General features: G+C 38.6%; 1 protein-coding gene across 3 annotated transcripts in view; it reads right to left on the bottom strand.

Annotated features, from left to right (window-relative positions):
• Positions 1–439: 439 nt before the first annotated feature.
• Positions 440–27,206, bottom strand: part of PAX3 (paired box 3) — a 90,568-nt gene continuing 63,801 nt past the window's right edge. For 2 of the 3 annotated variants that reach the window (XM_014785334.2, XM_004427617.2), the window contains exons 6-9: positions 19,887–20,052; positions 18,784–18,998; positions 2,483–2,729; positions 440–1,988 (exon numbers count right to left, since the gene is read on the bottom strand). In XM_014785334.2, coding sequence (XP_014640820.1) covers positions 1,954–1,988; positions 2,483–2,729; positions 18,784–18,998; positions 19,887–20,052 — 663 coding nt within the window. In that variant the 3' untranslated portion in view covers positions 440–1,953. The remainder of the gene's footprint in view (positions 1,989–2,482; positions 2,730–18,783; positions 18,999–19,886; positions 20,053–27,206) is intronic. The other variant, XM_004427616.3, reaches the window with a different exon arrangement.

Genomic DNA, 27,206 nt, shown 5'->3' with positions numbered 1-27,206 from the left:
GGCATGATATTTACCATGAAGAGTGAAGCAAGTGTCTAAAACAAAACAAATAACAAAATGTGAGAGGTTTCAATAAAAATTTCAGTGGAGATGACAGTTGGAGATAAAGATGGAGTCTGATACTCCGGAGGAAAGTGTGCTCTCAAGTGACAGTGAAGGGGTTTCATAGTTCTGAGAGAACCAAGGAGAGAGGAAGGTGGACTTGAGGGTCTTTCCTAGACTCCACATCTATGAAATTATGAACTTCAATCCTTAACAGTGTGTTCAACCAAGCTTCTTCAAGAGAATACAATTGTGAGTTTTATAACCTTATTTTTCCAAGTTATAGTCTAATCTAAAAGGCACCACCAGAAGTGAAATATATATTTTGTTGGCTTCCCATTTCCAAGTTTTTATTAATATGACATTCACCAGTTTCCCCAAAAAAGCAGTGTGGGGCAAGTTTTCATAACTGTTTATTCATTATAAATAGTAAATATTTACTGCACTTTTTACATGAAAGACATTTTTACAACACATTGTTGTTGGCTGAGGCTGCAACACAAAGGCAGCACTTCTCCTAATCCATCACCCTCTAAGACCAATGTATGAACTAAGCTCGGTACTATGTCTAGTCTCGCTAACTCACTACGTCATAGTTCTTAGCTCTAAAAGGAATGTATTTGTGCCTACCTCGTTCATGGTTCCAAGAATAGAAAGAAATAAATAACACTGCCTTCCACCTTCTTGCTCCTCTTAACATCTCGAACAACAAATTTATTGACATTCTAAAATGTCACCACACAAATGTATATAAACCTCAGTTCCTATAATCTTTCAATATTGGATATCATTGTATAATTTAAAAGTACATGAGAGCCACGTGGACATTTCTGTTCTTGCCCTACCTTTCACAGAAAAGAGAAGAATGTAAACGTAATCATTTTAAAAGCATTATTCTCGAACATGGTCTCTAATCAAAAGGAGCAAGTTGGGTGTTGGTTGTCCAGCAAATGGCGAACGTCACTGCATTCTACCACAATGAATCATGGGCTGCGAAAATAAAGCACCTGCAAAAATATAGTTCTGATTCTGTTTATATGGCCCTGGCCACTGCCAAAGCATCCGTGAGGTACACAGTATTGCACACTGATAAGCAGCTGTGGGAATGCACATCACTTCTTCTCCACCATGCCCTCCCCCCATCCAGGTTGGCTTCCAAATGAAAATGAATTGGGAACACACCACACACCTCTCCCACACCAGGAAAGAAAACCAGCTTTTCTTCCTGCTCCCCCATATCCTGTTAGCAAGACGGGACATTTATTGACAACTGGATTACAAATGAAGATAAGATAACAAATAATTTATTTGGGAGGTCCTTTACATCTAGTCTAACTTCCTAAAAATGGTGGCATTTATTTTTATGTCAATTTCCAGTGTGTAAAAGTCAAGGATTCCTCCGTTCCTGCTTCATTAAGTGAGCAGTTTTAAAGTTGTAGAAGTGTCAGCATTGGACATTAAACATGTTATAGTTTAGAGTATTCTCTGACTATTATTTTAGAACATTCTGCTTGCCCAAACCAGGCCAGATAAATCTCACATAAGCCCACACGTGCACATACACACACACACACACACACACACACATACAAATGGAATGTTTTAGCTCCTCGATCATCAGCACTAAAGAGCTGGGATATTTTGATATGTAGCCACGTTAAATCATTGCCTTAAAATGTTGCATGTGTCTTTTATTGTTCCGGGTCTTCCTTTTCTCCACCGCTTTTGTCCCACACGTTCAAAAGAATTTGAAACCAACTACTGGAGAAAGAAAATCAATCCCTCTCCTCTGTCTCCTGTCGGGACTGCCCCCCAAAAGGGTGATTTTTTTTTTTTTCTGAGAAGATTCTTCATGTCTAGGCTGTGGAGACCGGAAACAGGGCCAGTTTCAGCTCCAAGTGGACAGTTCACTTAGGCGATATCTGGTTTGAGATAATGAAAGGCACCTGTAAGAAAACACACACAGCTTTTTAGGTCATGCTGGGACAATTCACAGCAAGGGGCAAAATCAGCTACAGGCTGACAATGTCATATTTAATACCGTGGTATCAAAGGATCGAGACTAATATTTTTATTCCTGAGACAAGTTTGACACAACTCTGTGTCCTTGGGATTATACCTCATATGATCCTTGAGCTGACCTCATTAAAAACATGTGTTTCTAATGCCAGAGGTTATTTCATTTTGGCCAACCCTTATGTTTTACCTAGTGGCAATCAGGTTTCATGTCTCAGCAATTAATAACCGCAAGATGTTGTTGACATCAGTTAAGAAAATAATTATACAAGGGAGCCCTTGCTGGAAAAATCAGCCGGCTTTGCCACAAAATTGATACAGGGATGTAAGGCTTAATCATGCTGCCACCTCCCCTTTCTTAAGGAAGAATTGAAAGTTTTCACCCGTCTAGGAGTAATTACACCCTAAAACGTCTGAGGCTTACTTTGTCCATACTGCCCATATTGGTAGCCTGTGACAGGGTCCATACTGTAGCCCGTGGTGCTATAGGTGGGTGGACAATAGGACTGAGATGTTGGCAGACTGTCCAAGCTCTTCATATGGTCTAGTCTCTGACTGCAGCTGGCCGACACCGTAGTGGTAGGTTCCAGGCCCCCAGTGAGAGGGGAGAGAGCATAATCGGTCTGGGGCTGATGGGGTACCCCACCGTGGTTGGTCAGAAGTCCCATTACCTAAAATAAACAGGAAAATTGGGAAAAAGTTAGAATGGAGGGAGGAGCAGGTCATAGCCTATAGCTGAATGAATAATTGGAAAAGTACAATTTTCATTTCTTTGGAAATCTACCGTTAAAGAGCTATACAAAAGACAGTGACCTCAATTCAAAGTGGCAGAGATATTACATCATGCCCAATGATAATATCTGACTGCCGTTTCAGAAAAAGGAAAGAGAGGAGGGAGATGGGGGGAGGAAGGAAAAGGAAGGAGAGGGGGTGCGAGAGAGAGAGATTACACCATGCCGCAGTGATAAAATCAGAATGGAATTTCAAAGAAGAGGAAAAAAAGGAAGGATAGAGGGACAGAGGGATGGAGGGAGGGAGAAATTATACCTGTTCATATAAAATAATGTTTAACCATATATTACATCTGGAAGTTTCACATATCATTTTAAATAGGCATTTGCTTATTTTTTTTTACAAGTTGGATTCAAATCAAATTCTTTTTGTGTATTTCGAGATTTCTATGTCCTTTCTCATAGCATTCCCTCTCTAGAAAATTCCTCTCCCTATCTCCGCCGTCCTTCAGTAGTTAGAAATAATTACTTCCTCCCTGATGCTCCTTTGTAGTTTACTTGTCCCTCCCATTCTGGAATCATTACTTCAGTCACCTACTTTGAATTATGAGAGCTTTGAGGGGACTAACCTACTCATCTTTATATCCCCAGCACCTAAAAGAGTGCTTGGTGCTGAGTAGGGAATGAATGAATGAATGGTAAATGATTCTCCAGGTAACTGCCTCCATTACCTCTCCTTTCATTTCTTCTCTAAACTAACATTTCATATACAAGAGTGTTAAAAGGAAAGAAAAGCCTGAAATACAAACATATTATAAAAATTCCGTTCCACGTCGTAAATAATCCTAGCGAGCAAGAGAACTTTAAAAAATCAACAAAACTGTGATAACAGAACAACTTTCAGATGAGCATGGTGAAGTGCTTCACAAACTCAAGCTCACTGACCCTTGTAACACCTTGTGATGGAAGTTAAGTGGATAATTAATTCTGCAGCTGGAAAACTGCCACCCGGGAGAGGAAGTGATTTTTCTCAACTTCCTACGATTCGGTGGCAGGACCTAAAAAGCAGTTGCAGAAGAAACAGACTACTGGGTGAAGAGCCTCACCTGCTTACAAAATATCACCCGCTTACCAAATACTTAAATGCAGGGGCCCACAATCACACAATATTGTCATAACAGTCCTGTTGTCTTTTAGGACATCTGAAGCATATGGAGACTAAAGTGTACCCATGACACAAAGGAGAGGGCAACAATGAAACCCAAGGCCTGACTCGAGGCCTTGTGCTATCGCCCAAGGTAATTCAGGCAATAGAATCCTGGATCTAGAGGTTCCAGCAAGGCAGGTGGGAGGGACCAGTCTTGCATCCCAGAAAGCATCCTAAATAAGACTCCAAACACAATGAGGCCACAATCCCCTTTGGGCAGGGCTTGCATAATCCTTGTAGCTAAACAAAATCTTCTTGAAATAAAGCTTTAAACTGTTCCATCTTTAATTAGCCACAAGAGAAAAAAAAGAGGAGAGAGAATCTGTTTACCACCTTCTATGGATTATCCTTTCTTCCTCCATTTCTATCAAGCCACTGATTTCCCTGGTCTTCATTCCTTTTCTCCCTTTCATATGAGTTACCGTGTGTGTGAGCACGTGGGGAAGTGGACCAGTATGGGGAGAGCAGCTGAGTGATGACCATATTTTTAAAGACAATCCAAGGGATCTGGATTTTCTTGAGCTATGTGGTGAAACACCTTTTTAAAACATCTCTAAAAATTACTTACATTCTAAAAACTAACCATATGTGACAGAGCATGGTTTTGTCTAATTGGGGATTGGGGAAAAACGAAAATCACAAAATAAAGTGAGAATCCATAGGATTCACAGCTCCAAGAGGATGGAAAGTCACTAGAACTTGGGACTTTCTTAGGGTCCTCCCCAACAGCTGTCTACAGTAAGCGAATTACTTCATGTTCTCACTTTAAAAACTTGAACATAATCCAGAATGCATTTAAGTTATTTCCTGAATGTTCTTCTACCTACATGGGTGTTTTTTCTTTTTTGCCTTTCTTTGAGCTTATACAAATGATTTCACAGTGTACACTTGGAAAATTCATAAACTTCCATTGATACATTAATTTATTAAATATTTTATTTCGAGCCAAAATGACCCATGTCTATTAGAAGAAAAGAGTCTTTAAAAGAGAGGTTGTTCAGTGCCAAATACACTCCTTTCAAACCAAGAGTATCTCTTTGTGTGCTGTCTGATGGGCAAGAATGGATAGGAAAAATAAAAATATGAAAAATGTGATTTTTTAATGAAAAGGGGACAATGACACAGGGCACAAATATTTTACCATGTAAATAAGCAGCACTAAGTAAAAATCAACCACTTAGAAAGAGCAATTTTGTAATTGTACGATCCAGAGAAGAAAACTACCCAGTGATACTGGATAGAAAGGAAACATATTTAAATGTCCTGCACGAAGATACGTACCTGAAACTCAGTTAATGGTATATCACTTTAAGGGAGAAATGGAATACTCTATATACAGTTATAGTCGAAGAGAAACAGCAGAATTTTATTCAAAACACGCACACTCTCCCATGCATACATGAGCTATATGTACGCTTTCGTGATAAACTTTTTTTTAATCCTTTTCCATACATTTCTTGTTTGTATAACTTTGAAGGCAGCTTAGGACAATAACTTTGTCCACGGGAAAAAAAAAAAACAAAACCATGAAGGTCCCAAAAGAGAAGAAATGAGTCCTTCCTACAAGCAAAATTCAGCTTAGAAGGTTTATGCAGCCACTTTTTGCAGTTGCTGAACTGGAAAATACTTTAGGACAGGATTTCAATCTAAGAGCTTGAAATAAATCTATTGGAGGATGGAGAAGATATCTGCCAGGGCTATATTCTAGGGCAACAGAAAGACAGTTTCTCAAAGATTCCAGGGCGCAGCGTCTTTGAGACATCCCGGAGCATGACCCAGTCAGGAGGGACGGCTGCTGGGTGAATGGAATAGGAAGACTGGGTTTTCCTATCAGTATTGCTACTGTCACCCATGGGAAGCTAGTGACAGCTCCTGCTTTAGCAGTATCCCTTAGCTCAGCAGCCCTATACTTGCAGTGGCTAATGTAAGAAATACAGAGGACCAGAGACTCGCTTATCTTTGGTCCCTCTGATCTTCCTGATAGAGCCCAAGAAACAGACATTCTCCCACAAACTCATATTTCCACTGTGACAGTCACACAGATACAAGATGTGACAGTCATATCTTGGAATCGTGATTTCTTTCTCAAGAATTGTTTAAGGATGGGGAAAGAGGCACTAATATTTTCCTACATTTGATCTGAAATTGAAATTAATACATACTTATAAGTAATGTGATTTATTTCAATATTTCACATTGAGAAGACTTGAGAAATATACACCTTTTTAATAACTTCTAATTTAAAAATTAAAAAGGAAATCTGTGTTACAAAAAAAATAGTGAATGGGGCCGGCCCCGTGGCATAGCAGTTAAGTGCTCACGCTCTGCTGCTGGCGGCCTGCGTTCGGATCCCGGTCGTGCACCAACGCACCACTTGTCAGGCCATGCTGTGGCGGCGTCCCACATAAAGTGAAGGAAGATCAGCTGGGTGTTAGCTCAGGGCCAGTCTTCCTCAGCAAAAAAAAAAAAAAAAAAGAGGAGGATTGGCACGGATGTTAGCTCAGGGCTGATCTTCCTCACAAAAAAAAAAATAGTGAATATATTAATGCAAAACACATTACTTTCCCCTAACATAATTTAAAACCTCAAATCTCAATGGAAGGGTCTCATTACACTTTTATGTATGTGTTTTTTAAAAGCTATTACGTATTTCATGTGGTTCAAGGGAAGCTATGGAAATTTCTTTTTGCTGCACAAAGAAGTTGGTAAACGAACTTCTTAGAACTCCCCCCAATATGGTTATGGAATGTCTTCCAGTCATATTTTCTTTTTAAGAATATTGCCAGAATTTCTTTTCCTATAGCATATAGAATTGCTTTTCCTATGGCAATTTGTAATTCAAAGCCTAAAATAAAATCCTTATTTGTTGCAAAGTATGTTTTTTTCCTTCATAAACCATTTGTAAGCTGTTTTGACTACAAGGCTGGTATTTTTGCCTGATTTTTTTTTTTTTAATTTGGGATGGGAGGGAAGCACAATTGCCTGGTTTTCACAAACAATTTCAAAGGAAAAGAAATAAACTCAGTGCTGTTTCCTAAACATCGACCGCATTCTTATTAAATGCCAGATAAGTCCAGGAGATACAATGACCAGGAAAAGAGATTTCCCTTAATAAGAATCTCTGTTCTGTCCCTTGGGAAGGGATGTGGGGGAGGACCTAATTTTTACTTTTAGTTGAGTACAACTCTTAGGTGAAGAATCTGAAAAAAATCTGTTAAGTATATTCCTAAATTGTTACCTCCAAAAACATTTCCAGACACCATTTCTAAATTGTTTTATGGATAACCTTTAAAAACAAATTTGAAGCCTCAGAATCATGAGCCAACACCTCTCCCGCTGGTCCCTCTTTCCCATTATTAGAGACCTTTTCTGAAGATCTCTCTAAGGTCGTTCTCAAGTTTCAGAATTCCAAATCGGTTGGTTATATCTTGATTGGCAGATTATATGGTTCAGGAAAAACTAACTCGTTACAATTGCTTCATGCCATATTTCTCTTGAATTAATTTTCCCATTGTAAGATTAAATATAAAAGATAAAAACTATGGGCCAAATTAAGATTTACATTTAAAACAATGTGTCTGGAAAATATTTGCCTTGGTGTAAGCGTTATGGTTTTGCCCTCAGTCGAGAGTGCTCAGAGCTTATCAGAAATCTAATATGATTTAGCAAATTATAGTGTACATCGAGGTGCTTCTTTTTTCCTAAGTAGGAATCTTGGTTCCCATCTTTAATTTCTTTTTTATTCTTAAGTAATCAGATGTTCTCTGATTTAACATTTAATATTATACATTTAGTTGCTTTTTAGAAAACCATCGTGATTTATAGCTTTGTATGATATACAACATTGTGGGGGGCGGGAAGATTTAGCTTCTACTCTTCCCTCCAAAAGTCTACTGATTATATATATTTAATTTGGATATCATTTATTTCCAGAACCAAGCAAAAATGTTCAAATGTTTTTTGGGCATACAGATGCTACTGGAGTCACCTAATGGTTTCATTTCAATGACTATGTCCTCTAGCCTGAAAAGCGTAAATTTGAAGAGTGGAGACTTTCCTGAAAATGTTGTCTTCAGATTCAAATGCCTTAGGAATGATCCTGCAGTTGATTAGCATCTAAATAATTAGATTTTTGGCCCCGTCTGTTTGAAAGCTGTAAGAGGGAAGTTGCCTGAAGGCAGAAGTTTCTCTTAAGGTAAGTATGGTGACCTTCTCACCCACACCAAGAGCTATGGGAGGGCATGGCTGACCTTCACCTAACCAGACAGAAAACTAGGGCATGTAAAATGTCCATCTAAACACATCCTTATTTTTTATTTTCATCCTTAGCTCACGTTTTACAAGTAGCTATGTTTAACTCATGACAAAAGAGTGAGTGCCAGACAAGTCTGGCTCATATGTTGCATAATGTCGAAGTTTTACTTGTAAAGAGCACAACTTAGTAAAACTTTGGTAAAAATGCTTTAATCTCCAGATCTGTGACCAATTACAGAATAACTTTCATTTTATCAATTCTTTAGAATACCTATTTCTCAATAGATCTAAGCTGTTAAATTGATAGCAATATTCTTTAAGGACTGATGACTAAAATATTAATCTAGGCAAAGAATTAGCATAGAAATGGCTTGCAAGAAGCACATGTATATATGTATACACACACACATACATATATATATATAGTTTACTTCTAGCTAATGATGAACAATCACATCACATCCATCTATTATCGATAAAATAAAGCACATTAAGAAAAAGCTTATCCCACCTAAATGAAAAAGTATGCCAGTTAATACAGTTGGTATGTGACTATGTTAGACCCACCATGGGCTGTAATAAAATTCTCATATGTTTTAATTCATTTACGCATGCTTGCATTTAATATGCTTTGTGACCATGTCTACAATTAATATGATTTATGAGAAAAGAACATGTGCAATATTGGGGGGTATAGCATACATATTTTTTTTCTTCTATGAATGAAAAATATAACAAAACGGCTCAAGGAGAATTGTTGGCCGTTAGCATATTAAGATGGACTGACAGAGCGCTGAGTAAACTTGGGAGAGTTAATGATATCCTCTTATCTGACCCTGACACATTTGCAGCATGTAATTTACAGAAGCTCTGTCCAGGGAATCTTGACAAATGCTCCTAACGATGTCAGGGCAATGTTCCATTCTAATGTAAAACAGATGTGGGTCAGGTACCCTCATTCATCACTTAACACAGAGAGTCTCAAACTCTTTCTGGGAGGAATGACATTACCTGCTGTTAACTCTCCCCATTTCAGGAAATTTCTCACAACCACAGTAGCCCTCCAAAGGATAAGCACTCAAACCTATCACCGCTTCAAAAACCTGTCTAAATACATGACTGTGGAAAATCAAACATATATCTTGGTTTAATTTCATGACTACTTCAGGACATGTTTGCTAAATATTAATTGACCTTTTGGGACCTAGACTTCCAAATACAGAAAGGGAAAAGCTCTATGCTTGGGCATCCCACAATACTTCAATGAAATGGCATTTAAAACTTTAAATGTTGGGCTACATGGTATTTCCATTCCTCCAAAATTTTCCCTTCCATCCAACGCATTCCAGCCCACTAAGGAAGGAAAACAGCTGCCAACTCAACAAGGAAATTTATTCTTTCTTCTAGACCATGTGTGATGTAGGCAAATAGCTCTATGGCTGCCCAAAGTCAATGTCTTAAGACTCTATCTACCAAATGCCTGAAGATTGCAGAAGAGAAACTTCCCTGCCCTTCTCTTAATGTGAAAGAGATGTCCTTAAAATAGAGAAAAGAGCCAACTGAAAAGACCAGGTGATACTGATTTAATGAGTAGATATCAAGAATGAACATACCCTTTAGGAAATGTTTTCTGGTCTGTTTCACAGACTTTGCGGTAAGGCAGAACTAGCATTCACTTAAGATGGATAGAGACTTGTAGCAACTCCACAGATATTGGACAACATCTGAGAACACAGTCTACCGAGAACCAGAAGCTTCTACGCCACTAAGCTAAAATCCTACCTGCCTTAATTCCCTCTCTTACCAGATTCCAGGGGCACTGGACCAGTAAAGATGTACTATAGTTTTTCCACCTGAAAATTGACTTGTGTCGTTAATCATGAATTGGGCAGTGGCTATGTCCCCTATTGCACAGGTGACTTTATGTAGGGTGGCAACATACAGGGCCTACAGTGAAGCCACTTACATAGCTCTTTGATCTACAAAAACTAAATCTGCTCCTACAGATCTGACAAAATAGTCTTCATCATTTAGTGATTAAAAGAATGTTCCCCAATCGGTTAACTCAAAATCACTTAGTTAGATTGTCCCTTAATTTCTAAAACCTTTCTATTGTACCTGTTGTTTCAGATCCTTTTATCCCTTGCTGATGAGAGAGAAGCACAAGACGCATCAGACTCTCCTGCCTTTGAGATAAGTATCATGCTTCTAATTTATCCAGTATCTAGTATCATAGAAGCTGGACTGTATATTTTTAAAAATGTGTTCATGTCGATGTTATATTTCAATAAATCAAAACAAGAATAAGAAAAGGAAAACCTTGTCCCCTCCCCACTCTTAGCCCCATGGAATGAAGGATCATTGGCTCTTGTTCGTTGTAGCAGATTATCACGTTATTGCGATCTGAATTACTGAAACAAAACCAATTTTTGTACAACATATTTCTGAGGACTACCATATCCCAGGCATATTACAACTACTGCATTCTGAATGGACATCAATATTTAAAATATCTAAATGGAGTACCTGAAAATACTCCAGTCCACCAAGAAACCGCCTTTCCTTTATATTACTCAGTTTCCACATTTGCCTTTTTTTTTTTTTTTTTTGGTCAGAGGTTCACGTGATATTTTTAAGTAAACCATAATGAAAGCCCTGTTGCAGTTGTATCATTATTTTATCCAAAAGCATTTAAGTTTCCTAAGTACTGTGTCTCTTAGCGTAACTCTATACAATAGTTTACTTAGATTTTTTAACACAAGCTGCCCAAAATGAGACATCAGTATTTTGTGACAAAGACAGTTATTTCTTTAAATAATGTCTGCCTCCTTCATTAGTTCAGAGCTGAGGACTGGCTGCATAGTCATCTCACAGCTAAGAAATGTTCCCTTTAGGGAGAAATATTACCCTGTGATTCTACAAAATGCACTGTCTCAAAGGGCCTCCCAATATCCCATCTTTTCCATTGATCATCAGAGACGATGCAATCACTAACCTCAGAAATTCTAGTTTACTGAACTCTGGCTAAATGCCAAGAGTAATTTTTAAATATTATACCATACATTGAAAAATATACACCTCTGATGGAACCCAGACTGTTTTGCAGAGACAGATTCTTTAGGAAAAAAGACAAAAAATAGTACACAACTAATGACTGAATCCAGTCTTCTGTGTCTGCACTACAAAGCGCACATTCAGCCCCTAATTGAATAAATATGCAAGTATTCAGATTTCTGTAGATATTGCCATTTTGCAAATGCAGTAATAAATTAAAAGCTTTACATTGCATTCCAACGCATATAAAGAGTTGATTCAGACCATTGGCCTCACACTAGAATCCGGCATGGCTTTGTTGTGTATTGCTAACTACAAAGAAAAACTTTTTATTCTAGTAGCTTAGTTATAGACTAAGCAATCAAGCTCAATTTTTTTCTCCTCAATGGCTAGAGGAATTCAAATGGAAATTTGAATGGCTAGAGGAATTTCAAATCTAAAAACCATCAGATTGTTGCATCTGATTTATCCAACGTACAAGAGAAAGTAGGTGATGGAGTTTCCAGTTAAATCAATTCAGCAGACACAAAAAGATTTAATTCAGCAGGAAAGGTTTTCTTGTGACTCATTTCAGTGACACGATGTAAGATTCAGTCATTGGCTGCTGCTTCCTCCCTTTCTGCAAAAAGATTTTGGCCAAGTAGCTATTTCTCTCACAATTCTCCAATCTGTAACCAACTCAAGAGGCTGTGGCTAGAGCTGACATAAACCAGGGCTTTCCTCATATTCTTTAAGGGTAGCAACCACAGCCTTCGGAGAAAAACCAAAGGCACCAGGTCAATTACAGCCAACACTGATTCAACAAATGGATTAGCAGCAAAGTTTTCACCATGGAGCAGAACATCTCAAAAACCTAATATGGCAGAATGGAAACATGCAAATGGCCAATGGTTATTCTGGCACAGCTGAAATGGGCTCATTTATGATCATAAACATCCTCGAGCCTTCATAAACATGCAAGGCTTCTGCAGCCCTGGTTTTGAGCTCATGAACCACTTTAGAAATGAAACAGAAAGAGGCTCAAGCTTGGAGAGGCTGCCACTTTTGTACGGAATGTGTCTCTGTCCAAGCTTTGTTTGACACCGAACCAATCTCTTTAATCAAAATCACTCCTTTTCCTTCCACAGATGAATTTCTGGAAAATGTAAAGGGAAGGAAGCGGGAAATGGGTTGGGAAATGGGTTGGTGGCAGGCCACTTGCTTGTTTGGATCTTCACAATGATAAAGATAGGCTGAGACCACAGAAGCTACAAACTGTGTGCGAAATGGACAAAACAAATGGCATAGCATCAAGTAGCTTCTGGATGTGAGCCCAAAAATGTCCAGGAAAATAGCTCTCCTGAAACAGGAGCTGGCCCTGCCACCCGGGTAATCCTTCCTGCTTTTATATGTATCAACAGTATGAGAGAAGGTCGAGGAATTACCATGCTACGGTGAAAAAGACTTTCTCCCTATATGAAACAGAAAACTAGCCATCACAACCCTTCTTAATACCCCATGCACATAACACGCTGATCCCTAGTAAGCCCTTACACCTTCGATGGACAAAGAACCATCATCTTGCCTTGCAGCTAAGGAATTTGAGATAATTAGGAAGAGTGTGGTCCAAAAAAATGACAAGTAAATCAAAAGCAGTCTTGAGTTTTGTGTACACATATTAACACTTAAATGCTTCTCCCTAATAAGTTGCAGGATTAACAAATGTTTGTCAAGAGAAACTGTGCTGAGCAATTGAAATCTAATTTGAAATGGAACCACGACAGTCTAATACATATATGCATGAAACGGAGCAGCTGCCTAATGAGCATAGCTGACACCAAATATGCAATTTACATACATTACACACTAATAATCTCAATTTTAATAGTATTCTTTAAAAGCAACTGGATGGGCGGTTGAGTTTTCTTTTGTAAAATGTGAATTAAGATGAAAAGTTGATCCTGGCATCTTATACCATTAACCACAGTCTCATTAGCATAAAGATCTATCGCTCTTTCTTGAGTCCATTTCAGAGATGGTATTTCATGCCCACAAAGCTGTGATGATTCAACCAGACTTAACAGATGAATGGTCAATAAACTTGATGAGATCTGCAGACCCACTCTTTGTTCCTGAGGTGCTGAGTGCTGAGTAAACATTCAGGCATTTTCAAGCCTGGTACACAAATCTTGATGAGAATTTTTTCTTTCCTCAGTAGATTATCCATGAAATAGACAGGTGTACTGGTTATTCAATTACATATTACCCAAGACCTGGACAAAATTTGAAATGAAGCCTTTAAGCATTGCTCTTACCATGGGGATTTATTAATAACAGTTAAATGTTCTCTAAAACAAAACCTTTTTTGTAATTTAAACCTATTTTCTTATTTTGTCATTGGTTTCACTCATAAACCAGAAACGAAAATCTCCTCATCTGCTCTAAACATAAAATGTGTTCATAATAATCCAGATTTATACCAAATGTATTTTTAAGCATTGCTGAATTGAGAGAGTACTCAAAATTTATAGCCTCTGAGGTTGCAAAGATGACTTCCCCTTTTTAAGGAGGAAAATGCTTAAAATGAACATAGGAAAGGTTCAGAAAGCTTCGTGGATATCAAATGGCTCCGCAGGAAAAAAAAATGTCAATGATATAAGAGCAAATGAATCAAAACCATATGGATCAAATTTTCCCTAAAATACACAGTTTGAAAAATTAAGGAGGAAAAGTACTTGGCAAAATGTGTTTTAGGTTTTACCAAACCCAAAACATTTGAAGAATCATTTGCAATGGTTGATGAACCCTCGATGCAGCCAAGTTGGCCCATTTTTGTATACTACAGAGCAATAAAAAAAATCTCCCTAGAAATCATATAACCCACTGATACTGTATTTCACTCAAGAAATCATTAGAAGCTGTCACCAAAAACTGTGGAGTTTGTAGAAATGGGGTGGAAGTGGGGCGTGAAATGATACAAGTTTGTTAATTGAATTGGCCTTGTGTTTTTGGTTTGGCTATGTGTGTATTGGAGGTGGGGGAGCAGCAAGTGTAGTATTTCCTGTAAGACAAAGTTAATTAGAAGAACTTACGCCAAGTGTTAATTAGTCTCACGTCTTGAGCATATTGTAGTACTTCCCCGGTACTCCATATTCGAGGTCAGTATTCCTTTTTCTCTCCTGCACGTGCAGAAAGGTGCTGGTAACATACCATCTGGGTTCGGAGGGGAAATACATGGCCTCTATTTCCTGTATTCTTTCTGTATTGTCCCCACACAAAGAGAACACAACCTCTCAAAAGAAGGCTGCTACTGCAGGGGAAAGCCCTCAGTAGAGGGAGTTGAATGGTTTTCTTCTCAGACCATGTTTTGACATTCATGATGTAAGCCCCGTCTCCTAAAACGGTTACGTAGTTCAAACGATCCCAGTAATTCGGAGACGGTAGAAAATTTCCAGGTCATTAGCCTATTCCCTCTCTCACCCATCTCTGGGGATCTCAAGTTCCCTGACAGATCCAGCCTTTGAGGGAATGCAAAGCCAAGCTCTCCATCTGTGAAGCCTTTTGACCAGGCCTGCAGGAAAATCTGAATGTCAGTGAGAGAAAACCATGGAAAACCCAGGACATTATGCTTCTTCAGCCAGTGAAATGTGTAATTTGTGTTTATAGAAGAATTAGTAACAACTGGCAGAGAGATAAGATTTGGCTCCTAACTCTACTGGTAACTCACTCTGTCATTTAGACGATTGTGTTGCCTTGGCCTCGGTTTTTCCATAGGTAAAACAGGGATATTCCCCAGATATAGTTACTGAGTTCCTCAGAACAAGATAAGCTTGCCAACGATTAAGTACTGCACAGACCCTTTCAGCAACTTGAGGAAGGATCTGACCAAAGTTTCTAAGGGTTTTTGTCAGAGATTTAGAATGTCACAAATACATGTCACTCTTGCTACTCCAATCTGACCAGCTGGACAGGTGTGACCTTTCTGAGTCACTGCTTCACACCCGTCCCTCAGGAAGCTGAGACCTTCCCTGAGAAAAGGACTGAGGGCATCTAAGAAACACCATTTGGCTAATGGCTCGGATTCCAAGCTTTAAAAGAATCTTTGCTTGAGGGAACAGATATGTTAGAGACTCCAAAGGAAAACCAACTAAAATCCACACACATACAAACAATTTGCCTATTGTTATGGCGTCTATTAACTCCTTGACAAGAAACTAGAAAGCCCATTCTACAACAGTTCACACACATTCTAACTCATGATTTCCAAGTCCGAATAGCAAACCATCCATCAATTTCAATGACACTAGGGAGAAAAATCAAATACAATGCACAAATATTTTTAACATGTCAAATAGCCTCCAATAAAGAAACCTACAATGAACTGATCATAACAACTCAAAACACTTGAGATCCAATTCTAGTTAAATTAATCGATGGGGAATACCCTATGATGAAATATAAAGGCAGAGAAAAGACAAGATGTGAAGTTATCTACACTACCACCTCAACTATATTTTTTAAAAAGCCAAAGATCCAAAAAGAGCTGAAAGGCAATATGCAAAAGCATTAACAGTGGTTACCCAGGGGAATTTTTTTCTATTCTAAAGACACTTTTTAAATTCTTTTTCCATCGCCTACAATAACCATGCAGTACTTTTAGTACTGGGGGAAGTTAAAAGATGGATAGAAAAAGCGTATAAAGCAAAAAAGTGCATAAATAGCACATTAGCAAAAAGAGTGTAAATTAACCTGAACCCAAAAGTTTAGAAAACTAGTCTCTACAAAATGATTTTAAAGTATGACTAAAGCCCCCTGCCTCTATTTTTAATGAAACCTGTTCCCTCTTCACCAAACTGTGTGCTATCCTGGATGAGATCCTAGACTAGGAGCTGAGAATCCTCGGTCTACTCCCAATCCCCTCACTACCAGCCCTGTGGTCTTCAGCAGGCCACAAGCTCTCTGAGCCTCAGTCATCTGTCTGCATATTAGATGTCCAGATAGAGGCAGAGGAAGTTGAAGAGCAGGAGGAGAAAAGGGAAAATGGTAATCACAGGATTCATTCCATTTTTAATTTGACATGATCCAATATAGTCATATGCACTTCTAGATAATAAATAATAAGACTAAAGGGTTACTTCCATTTCTTTACTGTCTTCTTTAGTTAACAGGTAAACATGGGCTCTTTTCTTCAAATTTTTCTTTACAATATTTTTAATAAAGCCAGACAACCAAAAAAGTAGGGTAGCCCCCCTCCTTACTAAAATAGAGACATTCCTTAGAAGTGATAAATCCCAAAAGCTAGAAAAATCTGAGCTCTACTTCCCAATGCTCTGTCATTTGGCTCTGGCATTTTGTAAATATGTTAGGCAAGATACTGATTCACTCACTGTCTTTCATTCTCCAACTTTGCCTGAGGATATGAGGAGGAACTTCATATTATTTGTTCCCTTTCCAGCTCATTGGGGATGCTACAAGAACTTAGATAACATGGGTTCCTAGTGGTGGTTTGAGGTGGAAATGTTTGGTAGAAATGCAAAATATCCTGGATATTTGCAATGTCATAAGTAAGGGATTAACATAATACAGGAAAGAAATACAGGAAAAGTTGCCTGTGGAATTTTCCATTGCTTGATATTGAAGTGATTCCCTCCCCAGCACCAACTCTGGAATCATAGCCAGGTTTCTTGAAAAATCAAGGATTAACAGTTTCAAGATCAAGTACTAGTAATTCCACTTATGTAATACTTATATAATACAATACACTTATTATAACATACAAGATAATATATTTATAATACAAGAGACTAGCAGTTTAATGTACAGAATACAGATTCGTGTCATTATTTTTATTATGATTAAACACTAAAGAAATGCTGAGGAAATCCTGGGTCTCACCTTACAGAAGTCTTTAGGATTGGAGTTTACTTTTATCAAAACTTTCAACCAAGTCATGTTCATAAAAAGCTTTTCTATGGTCCCAAACTCCTCATGTTAAAAACTGCAGAGATAACTACCTCCGATGTTACTTCTAAACCGTGGAAGACGTTTATATGTTATAAATCCGGGCATTTTAAAGATGCATCTATTAATATAAGTCCATGATTTTCATGCAAAATCACATCCACAAAGGCCAGCCTTGGAAATTAAATGTATTAAAGTCCTGTAGGAAGCACGTTCATTGTTTTCATGTTGCTATTTTTCAGTTGAGGTTTAAAGCCACCTCTTATTTTTTATCCCAGGATGTGCTATAGGAATCTATGAAACTTAATTACATTTACTGTTACAAAAAAGGATTTATGAACTTTTGCCTTTAGGCAGAAATGTTTATTTCATTGCCTTTGCTATTCATTCTTTTCAACTCCAACGGCTTTGAACTTTTCAGCTGCTCAGAGTTATCACCGTTGTGCAGAGCCCAAGAACTCCACTCCCAAGACTCAAACCACAAGTTGAAGAAAACGAAGACGGCAAAGATATATGAGTCGTTATTTTGGCCACCCTTTGTGCCATTAAAATCTCATTTTCTGCCTATTAGAATGCCCTCTTGGTGCTTAGGCAGCGGTGAGTGCCAGTGATTACTGTGTAATTGAGGATAATTGTCTTTTCACTTTTCATTTGTGTCATTCTGAGCTTCTCTCTGTTTTCCCAACCACCAAGAGGAAAAGGGGGTAAGAAAAGATAAAGCTGTTAAAACTCTCACTCTCAGCCCTGAAGAGATTCTCGATTGCAATTATAGATTGCAACCCCTTTGCGACATTTCTCCAAATTTAGCGGGCAGCTATCCTCGCCACCTGGGCCAAGTGCTCTCTAATAAAATCAAGCGATCTGTATTTAAACAACTGCTAATAATGTCAACCTCAGACAGATGCCACATGTAGAAAATTTACCCAACCCTCTGACATGCATTATCAAGGCAATTTATTAATATGATCTCTCCAGAAAAGCTCATAGTCCAATGCAAATTAGAAAAACAATTACAACATTCAGATATGGATATATTCCCAAAGAGCAGTAATTCTCCTAATTTGTGCATTTATAACTCATTTATCACAGAGTTCTGTAGCCATCAGCTGGGTCTCTCCACACAACTTGTTTGCTTCCTCTCCAATAGTTTTATAAAAGCTTTGGTGGTTTCTTATTAGCTGCTTTTGCTCACAACCCCATCAGCTGACCAAATACCACTCAAAAAAGAAAAAAAATGTGTGTGTGTTTTTTAACCAAAGCCCAGAACTAGGAGTAGAGATGACAGATGCCTTGACACTGAGTATAAACATAAAGTCTCCATGATTACATTAAAAATCACTTGAATTTTAAGTCTGAGCTACAACTTTTGATACAGCCAGTAGGAAGGGTGGAGAGAAAGGAAACTAACTAAAATCATGTGGCTTGGATAAAGAATACATTATGGTTTAAATTTGGCAATTCATTATATGACTGCCTGGGGGAATTGACTATTTGGTTCTGGTATACAGCAAATCGTCTGTCTGGAAACACGGGACTGACCTGAGGTGAAAGGCCATTGCCAATGGCGGGGTTCATGGGGTTGGAGGGCCCGGATGGAGGCACAAAGCTGTCTGTATAGCTGGAAAATCCATGCCTGGTGCTGGGGAGGCAGTAGGCAGAGCCGCTGTCCGGGTTGGAAGGAATAGTGCTTTGGTGTACAGTGCTCGGAGGAAGCGGCTGAGGTCTGTGAACAGTGCTGCTGGGATCCGACACGGCTGCAATGAAGAAGATTGTCAGCAGAAAGTTCCTTTGTGGCCAGCAGAGAGAGTTCAGTGCAAAAGTTCACAGTCACCAAGCCACCAGTAGTATCTATCCGTCAGACCAAATGTTAATTTCAAATTGCATTTCTTAACACACAGGTGTGGAACCACTCGTAACAAATATAGCCACATCTCTGCACACATGTGCAAGTACATAAGTTATCTATATACTTTCAAGGCACACTCACCGGAATAGGAATTCAGAAACCACATTAAGAATGCTAACAAACCTATTTTGGCAGTGAATGTTATTAATCAACATTAGAATTAACCACTGTAAGAATTGCAAGTCTCAAATTTCTTATCAATATACTTTCAAAGCACCTAAATATTAGTGTAATAGTACAGTTTCAAATGCCTAGAATGCTATCTTTCATAATCCAAACAATTTAATCTTATCATTTATCCCATTCACCTCTATGTATTAACAAATAGACTTTATCAAAGCTTACCTTCCCTCTAACTACTGCAGTTAGCAACCATCACAAAACTTCAGTTAATTGCAGATTAGAGTACAAAGGTAGAGATAAAATTTTAACGAAAGAAAAGCAAACCGCGTATTTATATAGGAAGGTTGTTTTGTTTCATTGTTTTGTGTTGTTTTAAAATATTGAAATAGTATTATATTGCAACAGAGTTTATCTTGTGAGATTCAGCTATGTTATAGAACAAACTATGTTTCTGAAATGTGACAGGTACATTCAGGGCAACCTAATGTAACGTAATTAACTAACGTACAAACAGCAACAATGTCAGCATCGCAGAGGTTTCCCTGCCTAAAACCAGCAGCAGGGAAACCAATTGGGAGTTACATTTTAACCCCTTGACTCCCTTCCTCCATACCTTGCGGAATAGCTGTGGGCTGGTAAGAGGTCTCAGACAGCTGGTACGTTGGCAGAGTGGGCATGGCAGTAGGAGGGAACCCCCCCGGAATGAGATGGTTGAAAGCCATCAGTTGATTGGCCCCAGCTTGCTTCCTCCATCTCGCACGGCGGTTGCTAAACCAGACCTATGGATTTAATTTAAAATTTGAGGATTTCACTGATGAAATAATAGTACATTCTTAATGAATTTTTCATGCTAAAACAGATTAAAGGCCCCTTACTGACAGGGCAAATAGATGTAAGAGCTCTCCACCTTCTCGGTTGTATTGTCAGGGGAGAAAGGAGAGTTAAATGTCAGGGGTCATACAGGGGCTTCGAGGGCTTTCCATGGTCTTACAGAGCCCCCATGAACCCCGTGATTATGATGCACAGGGATGGCTGAGCAGGACTGGAAATAACCTGAACTTTCCACTACCACCATCAACACCCTCCCAACCTGAACTTTCCACTACCACCATCAACACCCTCCCACATTCATGCGTTCTGGGAGGATCCATGCGTCTCTGACCCCCATACAACACAGGTCCTAATTTGCCTTTGCCTATTACTCTAACCCTTGTATTTTATATTCTTATCAGTCTGCCTCTGTATTTCTATGGTCACTATGGGCATAGCTGCTGGATAGTCATATAAGTGGACCAGGAGGATAAATGGAGCCATTTACCATCCCTTTCAAAGTGCGAGACATTGTACTAATCTTAATGGAAATAAATACCAAAGAGTATTTCGAGAAATGAAAGTATTTTACCTAAGACCCCTTAAATAATTAGTTTGTTTATTATTTTTTTCAACAACAGCTTTAAGCACCTATAATCCTCTGTGCCAGGCACTATCCTAACCAGGTACCTTCAGAAAAACTTGAGGTAATAAAATTAAATGCCTTCAAGAATTACAAAACCCAAGTATTTTGGTGAGTAGCCGGAGAGAAACAACAATAATAGGAGTAAGAAAAGCAACTGAACATATAAAATGTTGAGAAATTGTGATAGAAGGCTTTTAATGGACCCCAAGATCTTCCCAACTCTTATATCTGCAGAGTTTAAATGTAGAACTTGGAATGATTTTTCCAGAGTGTACAAGTGATGTTCCCCCCAAATGAGAGAAGATTTCTACCAATTAAAGATATTCTAATTCCTGCATCAAAAGTTCATTGAAAACTTAATATGGAGAAAGCACTATGCTTGGGGCGGAAGGGATAAAGGTGTGAATAGGATGATAGGATAAGACAGGATTCCTGTGCTTGAGTAGGTTACAGACTTGTCCTAATGGAATTCACAGAGTCAGCAAGGAAATCAAAATAATTGCTCAGTAGAAGCTCCATGTTTGGAAATGCATAGAATCAGGAAAAGTTTAGAGTAGTGACAGAGTTTGGATATGATTTCAACCAGAGGTCTCTCCAGATGGAGGTGATAATACACGAGACCAGCGTGTCTAAGAAAAGATAAGATTTGGTTTCCTTATAGAACAAAGTTGGCAATTATACAACTTAATTGTAACTTTTTAAGCCATAAAATTTTTAAAAAGAGTGGAAGGAGGAATTTCTCCCTTCTGGAGCAAGAAAGTCCAGTTTAACAAATAGTTTGCCAAGGCATCTGCTTAAACTTTTGCTACTTACCCCAGCATTGATCTGAAAAAATCTGGTCTTCTCTAGGCATGTTGCAAGATACTGGTAAGGAAAGCTGTTTGAACTTCCTCAAAATACTAACATTTAATACTCCTTAAGTTTCCAACAGGAAAAGAAGGTAAGTCAATATTTTCCCATGTTGATACATAATTGAATTAGAGTTTTACTTAACTTAATATATTGCCACCTGGGATAATAGAACCATGAACAGCACTCAGTTTCAGGTCTGCATCAATTGTGTTTTCTCAATGCAAGTTTTAGCATCTGTTGCCATGACTCCCAGAGGCATTGGGGTAAGAAAACTGTTTTCAAGGATGTGCTTGGAAGAAGCTGTGTTAGCCTGAAGAGGCTGAGGGTAAGAAATTAGGGCAGTATTCATGCCTAAGTGCACTGTACTATACCACACACTGCGGTTATATTTTATATTATAAAACCTCAAGATCAATGAGGCACACCTGGCTCAGGTGAAGTGGTCCCCCACACTTATCTAGACCAACCTATGAGCAATGCGTCTTCAGCTTTATGTACTAGGCTGGGAGGAGAGCTGAATTTCCAAAGTTCTGATGGGACTTCACTCTTTCAGACTTATCTCCTCAATTCTACTGGTGAGATCCTTTATGAAGAACTCAGAAGCTTGCACTTCTGTCATTATCAGAAAATGTTGCCAATCTTTCTGGGCCAACTTCCTCCCGTCACCTGTAGATAAGTAAACCAAGTTTGATTTATCCAGTGGGTGGCTATGCCTGGTTGCCCCAACAATCTCAACCTACTTTTGATTCGAGTTCATTCTAACTCTTCCATAACCCAATTTTTTTAATCAAAAACAGCTTTGCTCAAATAATAAATTAGAATAACCGTCATAACTTTCTACAAATACCTTCAAAAGATTAAATCCAAAAGACTAGGGGTGTAAAGTTTTTGGGTTCTGTTTTCATTTTTCCAAAATGATACAAATAAATATTGAAGACACTGAGTAAACCCACCAGGAGTTGTATTAAAAAGTTCTTATATTTACAATATAATATCTCTTATAAATAATAATAAAAGATAAAGAGAAATAGTTGGGAAGCAAATCTTCACTGAAAAACAAACCTTCAACAGGAGGTTCAAGAGTTTCCTCAAGGAAGGAACTTAAATGTTGTTTAAATTTAGGCTAAATAAATCCAGAGGGTTATTCCTGAGAGAAACAGGGCTTACTGAGGACTGGCCTGCCTGTCTCTGGACATTTAACCAGATTTTTCTATCATCTTGCCCTTACCAGCCTCTGCATCTCCATCTCCCAGAACCGCTGAGTCTGCCAAAGGAAGCATTAAAGAAAAAACATACTGAAGTTGCAAACTGGGAAATGGTCCTTGCCTCCTTTATGCTTTGAAACTCATAGAAGGACGCATCTATTTTTATTAGAAAAACAAAAAAGGTGCCCTTGAAATAACCTTCATTTTAAATACCCAAACCGGCCAAGCACAATCATCCCAGGATACTGTTCCCAGCCCATCTTTAACTGAAAGATGTTCTCTTGGTACTCAGAAGTCTTAGATAACTCTTTCAATGTTGTATCACTAATTCCTAACATACAATCAGTGAACAATCTACTGAATGACATGTGTAAGTGTATAACACTATATAAGTTCATCTAAAATGGGTGGAAGGCATTTATGACTCAGTTGTTACAATTGCTGGAAACTTCTCTTTGTTTTGAAAAGAGTAGCAATAGCAACAGAGACAAATTGGCCTTTGATGCCGTAGAGGAGAATACACTTGTTCCATCAATTTCTTAGCCAGTAGGGCAGGAAGAACAAGTTTTACAAAGTTGGCTATATACCTGTTAAACGTAATTTTACAAGCTATGAAATGTAATTTCACTCTCCCCACATAACATAACCTGGCCTTCCACATCACACTTAGCACGGTAAGGAAGTGGGGGTGGAGGCATACATTGACGGATAACTACTATTAGGCCCAGTTAATTGTTTGTATAATATCACACCACATCAAAACCTACCCTCACAGCAAGTTTTCACTTCATTTGATGCAGCCCAGTTTATTTTCATCTGCCCCCTGGATCTCTCCCTACTTGTATGTCTCTCTTCAGAGCGTTTTCACAAAGCTATATCCATGCCTTTTGGAAATGATCTTTAGATCTATTTCTGGAGTCATATAATGTCCAACGATTTTTTGAAGTAAAATTTAAATTGCTTAAAAGATCCCCATAACATCCTGCTAACTAGGGAAACAAGATAATGAATCGCAAAAGAAGAATAAGCTTTTCATAAATTTTTCTCTTCACAAGTAAAATAACTAATTTCTTCAGACCTTAAACAATATAAGTTGAGCAAAACTTAGTATTTTAAAAGATACAGTAATACTTTTCATTCCCATGGGTGCAATGTAGACCAGGCAAAAGTTGCATCCCAGCTTCCCCCGACCCACTTGCTACCTCTATGACCTTGAACAATTTGCTTAACATCCATGGGCCTCTGTTTTCTCATCTGCTAAATGGGAGAAATAAAAAACTCCTGCACAAGATTGTCTTGACAATTAAATGAGACAATACAATCAAGGCCCTGAAAAGAATAGCTAAGAGATATTAAGTGTTCAATAAATATTAGCTATTAAGTAAAAATGTCACATTGACTCCTCAGTCCAAGAAATCTAAGAATTAAAGTCTTGCTTTGTTTTCTTAGCTCTGTGGTCTACAGCCAAAGCCTTTTGTGCCCATAAGCAAACAGGAAAGTGCTCGAATAACACCTCAAATAATTGAAAGCCAGTTTGGCTTGAATGGAGGCTTAGGTCAAATTTGCTTCCAAGTTTCATGAATTAGTGCTAATTGCCCATGGTGTAAGCCTAATTTTGCCCATCAATAAATTACTGGTTCACAGTTTTGGTGTGGTCCTCAAAGGCAATCTAACCTACCTTATTCCAGATCGGTTATTTCAAAGGCAATTTGAAAAACGGGGAGAGAATATAATACTTAATCCTCAGAAAGAGAATTCACAAGATTATAAAATGTTTGATTAAACGCTAGATTTGATGATGTCAAATGCTACAATGCCAAATACAGTACTTTCCAAGTAGGTCAGTTAAGGACAAGCGGCTCGTTCCCCTGGACCTTCTCATTTGCTCCACTCCCTCTCTGTCTACACTACACTCTCCCAGCCTCCCTATCATTGCTGCTGTCCAGCTTTGACCACTGTATGGAGAGCAGGTTGGGGAGAGGAGAGGCGAGGTCGACGAAGAGAAACGCCATGCTCCCGTGAATGCCAGAGGATCATGAACACACATAAAAGAACACTCAACTGCATCTTTATAAATCCCAAAGCAAACTCCTGCAGAGAATTGCAGGATGACCATATATGGAGTTCAGGGTCAAATATTCCATACCTATTTAACTTCTAAACTATACAGATCTGTTAGATGGCTTTAAATCACCACTGGGCTTCCCTGAGAATCCCAAATTTCTGATGCCAGAAGGGTGTTGGGAGATCATGCATCCTAGTAGTTTCTAATTGGGAGACAGTACAGGGGAAGTGGTATTTGAGAGTATGATGGAAGCCAGAGGCCCTCTCCCTAGTTTACGCTTATGTACACACACACACACACACACACACAGAGGCAAAGGCACAAAATTTTCTGTACAAATTTCAAGTCTTCAAGATCTCCTGAAGTCATCCATGATTATCCTGGTCGTCCATGGACCCAGACTGAGATCATCTGATCTAACATACCCTATATTTTAAAATAAAATAAAAAAAAAAAACCCTGAAGCCCAGCAGGACTACAGCAGAATTAAGTGACTTGCTCAACAAAACACTTCTGGCATGCTGAGACCAAAACCCACACCTTCTGACTCCTAGTTAAATACTGTTTCTACAAGCAGTTTCCTTTCCTGTCTTCTATTATTTTGGTGATAAAAGAGAATGATACTTCCCCGCTTCTCAAAGTTCTTAGATGGAATATTCACTAAAACTTTTGCATATCTTAAGTATTTGCAAGTCATTCTTCCCCACAAAACTTTAATGCTTGTCATTTTTTGCATAATAACAGCTATCCAGGAGGTGAATTAGGCAAATTAGTCTTTGGTGTACAATTATTCTTAGATCGTGTACTCAGACTTGGCTATGATCAACACAACACAGCTACTGTCCAAACAAGTTTTTATGAAATATTGACAATGGCCTAAGTTATTATAGCTTTAGTCTCATCTCTATCCAGAATTTAGAAATATTTTTCTTTAGGAAAAAAAAATGGAATGTAGACGTGTTTTGGGGTTTTTTTGGTGTGGTGTTTGGTTTTCCCAGGTGCCCCAAATTAAACTAACTCACACTTTCTGGCTATCACTCAAACTGAGTTGACTTTGCTACTGCTTTCCCAGATCCTTCTAAAAACGAAAGGATTTTGTTCTGGCATTTTAATCAGTGATTAACTACTCCCCTCTTTTTCCTGCTGGGTTAAGTAAAAGATCCATATGCCGGGTGTTGTAGGGAATTTGTTAGGCTGTAGATCATAGCTGTGGTGCAAGACATGACGTGTCTCAAGGGACCTAATGAAGCCATAAGGAATGTAAAGAGTCACCGGGTTAAAGCCACATTAGGACAGCTGTTAGGTTAATGAGGGCCCTGCTTTGGAGGGGAGGTCACTGTATAGAAAAATATGAACCATTCTTTATTGGTTTGATCCCATGTCCTCTGGAGTTAATGGGCCATTCTTATTCTCCTTTGACATTCATCAAGCCAGATGCGAATGCCGGGCACTGTACAAGCTGCATGGATTTGAGATTGATTCTATCCCGCATCCTCGTCTTTGGCAAAGGCAAGAATGAAGCGGAGCAACACTAACACTTCTCAGTTTTCCATCACTCTCTTTGTTTGGTTTCCTTAAAAACAATGTTTATTTCTTGACTCTGAGTTGAGAGCTGATATTCGATCTATCTTAAGGGCAGACCTAGTATCTGGGCTTGGTCAGACATGGAGTACAGGGATTAAATCCTGGAATAGAGCGGGAACTCAATAAAAGTTTGCTGAAAGAATGGAGGACTGAATGGACCTCACTTCACATTTAAACCAGGTAGTCATAGAACTATAATAAAAGCAAAATAGATTTGATACATATAATATTTGTAACATTGTTATATATAATATCATAATATGTACACTATATATCTTATAACATAATAATATAATATTTATGTGTACATACTATCGTGACTTGTGGTTAGTGGTGTCATTTCTGGGAACACTGTATCCCAATGTAATAGGCAGAGAGATTGAATAGTTCGAACCATAAAACATTTGCACCATAAACCTCAGTGCATCTGTGATTTCTTCCCTTCACTCACCCTCCCACCCACCTCCAGCTTACACAATCAATTGCCCACATTCCACCTCTGAATGCTGTTCACCTCTATCCTTCCTTTCCATTCCCACTGCCACTGACCTATTTCATGCCCAGAGCCTCCACTGCCTGTCACATCACATTTGAGCCCCCAAGCCTGAAACTCAAGCCCGCCACAAGATGTCCTAGATTTCCAACCATATTCTTTCTGCCACCCTACCACTCTCTACCCTCCAACCAAATTGAACTATTGACTGTTCCCTCAAAATGACTAGAGAGAAAATGAAAGGTCACTTGATATGGAACTCATGGGCTTCCAACTCT

The sequence above is a fragment of the Ceratotherium simum genome, chromosome 37 (assembly GCF_057802395.1).
Source record: "Ceratotherium simum simum isolate JZ-2026a chromosome 37, ASM5780239v1, whole genome shotgun sequence".
NCBI lineage: Eukaryota > Metazoa > Chordata > Mammalia > Perissodactyla > Rhinocerotidae > Ceratotherium > Ceratotherium simum.
Note: the sequence above shows the minus strand (reverse complement) of the source record. Positions and strands in the feature narration are given on the sequence as shown.